This window comes from Oncorhynchus clarkii, chromosome 24 (assembly GCF_045791955.1).
Source record: "Oncorhynchus clarkii lewisi isolate Uvic-CL-2024 chromosome 24, UVic_Ocla_1.0, whole genome shotgun sequence".
Taxonomy (NCBI): domain Eukaryota; kingdom Metazoa; phylum Chordata; class Actinopteri; order Salmoniformes; family Salmonidae; genus Oncorhynchus; species Oncorhynchus clarkii.
This window is the reverse complement of record NC_092170.1, coordinates 44,227,428-44,236,425: the sequence shown is the minus strand read 5'-3', so window position 1 is coordinate 44,236,425 and position 8,998 is coordinate 44,227,428. Positions and strand designations below refer to the sequence as shown.

Genomic DNA, 8,998 nt, shown 5'->3' with positions numbered 1-8,998 from the left:
CTGTTCCTGGAGAGCTACCTCCTCCTGGAGGTTTTAACTCCAACCCTGTTCCTGGAGAGCTACCTCCTCCTGTAGGTTTTAACTCCAACCCTGTTCCTGGAGATCTACCTTCTCCTGTAGGTTTTAAACTATGAACTGTTTTAGTCCAGTGTTTGTAAACAATGTAAATGTCAAGACACTGTAAAGTCTTTAAACATGGTTAAAACTATCATTGGTATATCATGTATGGTTAGTCCTTGCATCCATAACTCTTGTCTATGAATTTGAGAGTGGTTACATTTATCCCTCAGCGGGTTACCTGAAAACACTGTCGGGGTGACGGCTTTTGTTGTCGTCTGAACTGCAAATGACCCTTTCTGTTCTGATGGCCCGACTCCTAGTGCTGACTGATTAAGCGAAATGCCGTCTTTGGTGTACCTATCAATGCACAACCCCCCCCCCCCCCCCTCACTCATATCTATATTTTTATTCCGTCATTCATCTTTGCCTCGATTCTGACTAGTCTCCCAGTCTCTGATAAATATCCCCACAGTGTGATGCTGCCACCATCATGCTTCACCGTAGGGATGGTGCCAGGTTTCCTCCAAACAATGAACAGTGGGTTAACTGCCTTGTTCAGGGGAACAGTGGGTTAACTGCCTTGTTCAGGGGAACAGTGGGTTAACTGCCTTGTTCAGGGGAACAGTGGGTTAACTGCCTCATTCAGGAGAACAGTGGGTTAACTGCCTTGTTCAGGAGAACAGTGGGTTAACCGCCTTGTTCAGGGGAACAGTGGGTTAACTGCCTTGTTCAGGAGAACAGTGGGTTAACTGCCTTGTCCAGGGGAACAGTGGGTTAACTGCCTTGTTCAGGGGAACAGTGGGTTAACTGCCTTGTTCAGGGGAACAGTGGGTTAACTGCCTTGTTCAGGGGAACAGTGGGTTAACTGCCTTGTTCAGGAGAACAGTGGGTTAACTGCCTTGTTCAGGGGAACAGTGGGTTAACTGCCTTGTTCAGGGGAACAGTGGGTTAACTGCCTTGTTCAGGGGAACAGTGGGTTAACTGCCTTGTTCAGGGGAACAGTGGGTTAACTGCCTTGTTCAGGGGAACAGTGGGTTAACTGCCTTGTTCAGGGGAACAGTGGGTTAACTGCCTTGTTCAGGGGAACAGTGGGTTAACTGCCTTGTTCAGGAGAACAGTGGGTTAACTGCCTTGTTCAGGGGAACAGTGGGTTAACTGCCTTGTTCAGGGGAACAGTGGGTTAACTGCCTTGTTCAGGGGAACAGTGGGTTAACTGCCTTGTTCAGGGGCAGAGTGACAGAATTTTACCTTGTCAGCTTGGGGATTCAATCTTGTGACTTTTCGGTTACTAGTCCAATGCTCTAACCATTAGGCTATCTGCCGCCCCATGCTTCACCATGCTTCACCGTGCTTCACCGTGCTTCACCATGCTTCACCGTGCTTCACCATGCTTCACCGTATGGATGCCAGGTTTCCTCCAGACGTGAGGCTTGGCATTCAGACCAAAGAGTTCAATGTTGGTTTCATCAGACCAGAGAATCTTGTTTCTCATGGTCAGAGAGTCCTTCGGGTGTCTTTGGGCAAATCCCAAGCGGGCTGTCGTGCCTTTTACTGGGGAGTGGCTTCCGTCTGGCCACTCTACCATAATGGCCTGATTGGTGGAGTGATGCAGAGATGGTTGTCCTTCTGGAAGGTTCTCCCATCTCCACAGAGTAACTCTAGATCTCTGTCCGAGTGACCATCGGGTTCTTGGTCACCCTGACCAAGGCCCTTCTACCCCAATTGCTCAGTTTGGCCTGGCGGCCAGCTCTGGGAAGAGTCTTGGTGGTTCCAAACTGTGTTTGTGTTTTTGGGGACCTTCAATGCTACAGACATTTTTTAGTACCATTCCCCAGATCTGTACCTCGTCTCAATCCTGTCTCGGAGCTCTACAGACAATTCCTTCAACCTCATGGCTTGGTTTTTGCTCTGACATGCACTGTCAACTGTGGGACATTATATAGACAGGTGTGTGCCTTTCCAAATCATGTCCAATCAATTGAATTTACCACAGGTGGACCCCAATCAAGTTGTAGAAACATCTCAAGTTTGATCAATGGAAACAGGAAGCACCTGAGCTCAATTTAGAGTCTCATAGCAAAGGGTCTGAATACTTATGTAAATAAGGTATTTCTGTTTATTATTTTGAATACATTTGCTAAACTTTCTAAAAACCTGTTTTCGTTTTGTCATTGTGATGTCATTGTGGGGTATTGTGATGTCATTGTTGGGTATTGTGATGTCATTGTGGGGTATTGTGATGTCATTGTTGGGTATTGTGATGTCATTGTGGGGTATTGTGATGTCATTGTGGGGTATTGTGATGTCATTGTGGGGTATTGTGATGTCATTGTGGGGTATTGTGATGTCATTGTGGGGTATTGTGTGTAGATTGATTTAAATAGTTTTTTCCCTTATCAATTTTAGAATAAGGCTGTAACATTCAAAATGTGGAAAAAGTCTAGGGGTCTGAATAGTTTCCAAATGCACTTTATATACCGCCTATATGCCCCTCCCTGTCCGGGCTGTGTGGGGACACAGAGATAGAGAGAGGCAGAAGAATGAGGGCAGTTGCTTCACTAGGTATCTCTACCTGAAAATACGTGATCTAAGTGATTGATAGTTGGTATTCAGCAGTTATAAAGCCTTATTTACTTTGAACAAATAGTCAAATGGTGATGTTGTCAGACAGAAGACAGCAGCTCTATAGAGATGAGATGATGACTTGGAATTAAATAATAAAGTCATCAAATAAAACTATATATATAGTATATAACTAATGTAATATATATATATATAAAACTTGTGTAATATACACAACAACTGAAATGTATTATTAAAGTAGAGTGAATAAATGATGGTTGATAAATGATAAACAGTATTGGACAGTTACTGCCATCATGGGACTTTCATTGTTTTATTATGTGTTACAGCATTTAACCCACAATGCAATTCATGTTTTTTTAATGATATATTTATTATTACTCAATAAAAATGGACTAATCGCTCAGCAGACTCCTCACCTGTGTTACCGGCTCCAGGAGGGCCTGAGGAGCCTCGGCCACGTTACTGAGGACATGAAGGTTGGCTGCGTTCATGTTCTGACCACTGGGCAACAACACTGTCACCTGGTGGCGAGAGAGAGAGAATAACACACGACATTTCCACTTAAAAGACCTAGAGTTCTGCTTGACTTGATATAGAACGTACCAGAGATATGTACGATACAATATGAGAAAACTTGCATTGGCCATTTGCATTCAAAGTCATTCTTGTTATTAGAATACAAATCCATGGAAAAAGAAGTGTCAATAGAAATGTACCTGTTGAGTCGTTCCATCCTGCTGAATGTAGGCCACCTGCGGCTGGTCAGAAAACACACCCTGGAAACCACAGGTCCATAAAACAAAACAGTTCTTCTAAAAGTATGTGGGGGAATAAAGTCGAATGGTAATGTCCTGTAGAAATGGTAATGTCCTGTTTCTCACCCCTGAGCCGTCGGCCGGGTGGATGTAGACTAGGGTGTGTTCTGCCGACTCCACGGAGGTGTAGGAATTACCGTCTGCTGTGTAGACCACCTGCTGCTGCTGTCCTCTGTCCTGCTGGTCTCCACTGTACACTATCTGGGCTACTGTACCGCCCTCAAAATGCACCTGCAACACACAGAGAGACAGAGAAACAGAGAGAGAGAGAGAGAGAGAGACAGAGAGAGAGAGACAGAGAGACAGAGACAGAGAGACAGAGAGACAGAGAGACAGAGACAGAGAGACAGAGAGAGACAGAGACAGAGAGACAGAGAGACAGAGACAGAGACAGAGAGACAGAGACAGAGAGAGAGGTAGAGACGGAGAGAGAGAGAAAGACAGAGACAGAGAGAGAGACAGAGAGACAGACAGAGAGACAGAGACAGAAAGAGAGAGAGAGACAGAGAAACACTCTAGGGTTTTTGTGACTTTAAAATGTCCCGTTGTTTGAATGCATTTTGACGAAGATCCTGAATTAAACTAAATGGATCCGCCTAACATTGATAGACCTAAGCTTCAGGGTGAAGTTACACCTAGATACAGGTGTAGGATCAGCTTCTGCTGCCCCAATCCTAACCTTATAGGGATATAGTCAGATGAGACCCTTTATCTACTGACCCAGAGTTATCTACTGACCCAGAGTCAGATGAGGCCCTTTATCTACTGACCCAGAGTCAGATGAGGTTCTTTATCTACTGACCCAGAGTCAGATGAGGCCCTTTATCTACTGACCCAGAGTCAGATGATCTCCTTTATCTACTGAGCCAGAGTCAGATGAGGCCCTTTATCTACTGACCCAGAGTCAGATGAAGCCCTTTATCTACTGACCCAGAGTCAGATGAAGCCCTTTATCTACTGACCCAGAGTCAGATGAAGCCCTTTATCTACTGACCCAGAGTCAGATGAGGCCCTTTATCTACTGACCCAGAGTCAGATGAGGCCCTTTAACCATTTAGTGAGGGAAATGCAAAACTGACCCAAGATCAGCATCTCGGGGCAACTTCCCCCTACTTGTAAGACATGAGTGAGTACGGAAGGGGTGTGAAACTCATTCCACGGATGGCAGGAGTGTCTGCAGGTATTTCCTTTCTATTAAGACAAGCAGGTGAGGAGAGTTCCTCACTAATTAGTGACCTTAAGTCATCAATAAGGTGCAAAGGGTGGAGGGAAAACCCACAGACACTCTGCCCTACGTGGAATGAGTTGGACACGTGTGGAGTACAGTAAAAGTCACCTGAGTGGTGTTCCCTGATTCGCTGTTCCCTGCCTGGTTCCACACAGGGGATGTTTCCTGCTTGGTCTCCATGGCTGTAGCCCGGAACCAGTCACCACCTGATCACACCAACCTCACGCAGCTGCTGGCAGCTCCAGGATTAGTTAAGACTGTACTGATGATCACCTGACAACCACAGAACAGAGAGTTAGACTGTACTGATGATCACATGACAACCACAGAACAGAGAGTTAGACTGTACTGATGATCACATGACAACCACAGAACAGAGAGTTAGACTGTACTGATGATCACATGACAACCACAGAACAGAGAGTTAGACTGTACTGATGATCACATGACAACCACAGAACAGAGAGTTAGACTGTACTGATGATCACATGACAACCACAGAACAGAGAGTTAGACTGTACTGATGATCACATGACAACCACAGAACAGAGAGTTGGACTGTACTGATGATCACCTGACAACCACAGAACAGAGAGTTAGACTGTACTGATGATCACCTGACAACCACAGAACAGAGAGTTAGACTGTACTGATGATCACATGACAACCACAGAACAGAGAGTTAGACTGTACTGATGATCACATGACAACCACAGAACAGAGAGTTGGACTGTACTGATGATCACATGACAACCACAGAACAGAGAGTTAGACTGTACTGATGATCACATGACAACCACAGAACAGAGAGTTAGACTGTACTGATGATCACCTGACAACCACAGAACAGAGAGTTGGACTGTACTGATGATCACCTGACAACCACAGAACAGAGAGTTAGACTGTACTGATGATCACATGACAACCACAGAACAGAGAGTTAGACTGTACTGATGATCACCTGACAACCACAGAACAGAGAGTTGGACTGTACTGATGATCACATGACAACCACAGAACAGAGAGTTGGACTGTACTGATGATCACCTGACAACCACAGAACAGAGAGTTACTGGTTTAAAAACTCTGGGATGGAAGTTAATGAGGGAGATATATTTTTTCTTTGTTTTTACAAAGTGACAATTTCTAATGTGGAAATGAGATGGTAATATTATTTTACAAATTTTACAAATTTTTACAAATATTGCAAAATGCATGGATGCAAATAAATTGTTTATAACCGTCTGGTAATGCTGTTTGTTGACTCGCTACAGTAAAATATTACTGTGGTTACAAACGTATGAATTAGGTTGTTCTCTCTTTCAGAAATGCATTCAGAGTAACACAAGTATCTTACTGTTTCATCTCTGAACAGGCATTGATTGCATAATCATAGCACCTGACCATTACACGTAGAATAGTCTAGCGAGAGGATGGGGATTTGTATTTCAGCTGGTTGACTGCGCCCTTGTACAAATGGGTCAACGTATATTATTAGCTCGCTTAGCTTTTGTTGCTAACAATGTAACTATCAAGAGGGTAACATTATTATTTGGGATGGTTAGCTTGCTAGCTACCATTCCATTGACAGGGCTAAGCAACAAAAAAAAATGTACCCCCCCAAAAATAAACCAGCATGCCGGGTTTTTATCGCAAAGAGCAGTCAAACTAACCACTCTACGGGGGTAGGACAGAAACACCGCGGAAAGCACACCGGTGAGCGCGCAATGACAATGGAGTCAAAACCGGATCATTATGCAACGATAACACGAAATGTATAAAACGGTGTTATTTTTCTAGTTTTATAACACATATCGCCCGTATCGTGTATATTCTGTGTATTTCCCCCCTTTACTTTTGACCCCTCTGGTTTTTTGTCGGTTCCAACCGGACCATACCACAAAAATCAGCGCTGTAGAAACCCGGGCATTTACTGCACCGCGGCCTCACCACATTATTACATTTAACGCTAATGTATAACCCGATCTTGAAAAATGTACATCATAAATCGTATTCATAACATTATTAAATACTGTTTTGTATTTAGTAAATGGTCTATAATTTATCGGAGCCCTTAAATATTTGGTCTGGACCCACCCGTCCCCCCTTCTAGTTGAGCCGAGCCTGGAGCTGCCGGAGAACAAGGAAGAAGAGGCTCCATTTTGGATGGGACCTAAAACAACAACAACCACATTTGAAAGCGACCCCAAATGAAAATCTGTATATTTCTATCGATATAAATGTGTTACCCAAGAGCGATATTTTTAGATTTTTTTTGATTGATACTTACAAGGAGATGATCTAGACATTGAACTTTTGGAATGAAGCTGAAATTCTCCCCGAGTTTTTGATATATTTAATGAAAAACGTTGGAAGTTGTTCTTACCTCAGAATGGTAGCTGCAGAGGTGGCTGCGTTGCATGTATTACCATATTCTGCCTAGCAACTCGCCGAGGCTTGTGTGGCGATTGGTGGAATATTATTGAGTGACAAAATTAAAAACCTTTACGTATCTATTTCGCGAAACCTTTTATGTAAACTTTTACTTCAACAATTACTTGATATAGGTTTCAAGTTTTAATGTCACATCCACAAGTACAGTGAAATGCCTTGATATAAGGTATTGATGGGTAGCAGATTTTAATCAACGTTCACTCGAATAGTTATATTAAATGTATGCATACCAAGGCTCAATGAATTTCGACCAAATAAAAATATATATAACGGATCAAAGTTACCCAATAAAAATTAACCTACGTTTTTTATCGAATTAACCACATACAGTAGTTTATTTGATACGGGTGCTATTCGGGGCGTTCCTGCATTTGCAGTAAATCCCTCTTTATACTTCTGTTTGTCTATTTTTAAACTAGGAAAGGCAGGACGTGCGCCAATGCGGTAGGTGGCGTTAATGCGCAGTGACGTTGGATGCCTTCCGCGGATAAACCCTACAGAAGAAGGGACGGGGCAGTGTTGTCATGTTCGCGGTTTTATGACTAAATTATTTTATTTTTTATTTATTTAACCTTTATTTAAATTGAACTACTTGGAAAACGATGTCACGGAGGAAAATGTATTGGTTGCGGGTTTTGGGACCCAAGCCAATCTTACCTGTAACACATCTTGTCAAATCAAATCAAATCAAATTTTATTTGTCACATACACATGGTTAGCAGATGTTAATGCGAGTGTAGCGAAATGCTTGTGCTTCTAGTTCCGACAATGCAGTAATAACCAACAAGTAATCTAACTAACAATTCCAAAACTACTGTCTTATACACAGTGTAAGGGGATAAAGAATATGTACATAAGGATATATGAATGAGTGATGGTACAGAGCAGCATAGGCAGGATGTGTAGATGGTATCGAGTTCAGTATATACATGAGGTGAGTATGTAAACAAAGTGGCATAGTTAAAGTGGCTAGTGATACGTGTATTACATAAGGATGCAGTCGATGATATAGAGTACAGTATATACGTATGCATATGAGATGAATAATGTAGGGTAAGTAACATTATATAAGGTAGCATTGTTTAAAGTGGCTAGTGATATATTTACATAATTTCCCATCAATTCCCATTATTAAAGTGGCTGGAGTTGAGTCAGTGTCAGTGTCAGTGTGTTGGCAGCAGCCACTCAATGTTAGTGGTGGCTGTTTAACAGTCTGATGGCCTTGAGATAGAAGCTGGCCCCAGTGTTGAGGATCAGCGGGGTGGAGATGTTGTTGCCTACCCTCACCACCTGGGGGCGGCCCGTCAGGAAGTCCAGTACCCAGTTGCACAGGGCGGGGTCGAGACCCAGGGTCTCGAGCTTGATGACGAGCTTGGAGGGTACTATGGTGTTGAATGCCGAGCTGTAGTCGATGAACAGCATTCTCACATAGGTATTCCTCTTGTCCAGATGGGTTAGGGCAGTGTGCAGTGTGGTTGAGATTGCATCGTCTGTGGACCTATTTGGGCGGTAAGCAAATTGGAGTGGGTCTAGGGTGTCGGGTAGGGTGGAGGTGATATGGTCCTTGACTAGTCTCTCAAAGCACTTCATGATGACGGAAGTGAGTGCTACGGGGCGGTAGTCGTTTAGCTCAGTTACCTTAGCTTTCTTGGGAACAGGAACAATGGTGGCCCTCTTGAAGCATGTGTCTAATCTTGCCATGGGTTTGTAGCACCTTATAAAAACATATATTGTTGCCCTTGTGAGCTAAAGGACTAGAGACTCATTAACACTGCACATGAATCAGTATGGCCATCGGCGCCGTTGTGGATACAGACAGATTATCTATTATACGTTTCCTGACTTCTACCCACAT

At 43.4% G+C, this 8,998-nt stretch overlaps 1 protein-coding gene across 2 annotated transcripts in view; it reads right to left on the bottom strand.

The window, feature by feature from the left end:
* The window catches only part of LOC139383027 (PR domain containing 10), a 60,632-nt gene extending 53,527 nt beyond the window's left edge, over positions 1 to 7,105 (bottom strand). The window contains exons 1-5 of one of the 2 annotated variants that reach the window (XM_071127319.1): positions 7,076 to 7,105; positions 4,798 to 4,962; positions 3,528 to 3,692; positions 3,363 to 3,422; positions 3,063 to 3,167 (exon numbers count right to left, since the gene is read on the bottom strand). In XM_071127319.1, coding sequence (XP_070983420.1) covers positions 3,063 to 3,167; positions 3,363 to 3,422; positions 3,528 to 3,692; positions 4,798 to 4,869 — 402 coding nt within the window. In that variant the 5' untranslated portion in view covers positions 4,870 to 4,962; positions 7,076 to 7,105. Of the gene's footprint in view, positions 1 to 3,062; positions 3,168 to 3,362; positions 3,423 to 3,527; positions 3,693 to 4,797; positions 4,963 to 6,979; positions 7,026 to 7,075 lie in introns of those variants that run through there. The other variant, XM_071127320.1, reaches the window with a different exon arrangement.
* Between the last annotated feature and the right edge of the window lie 1,893 nt (positions 7,106 to 8,998).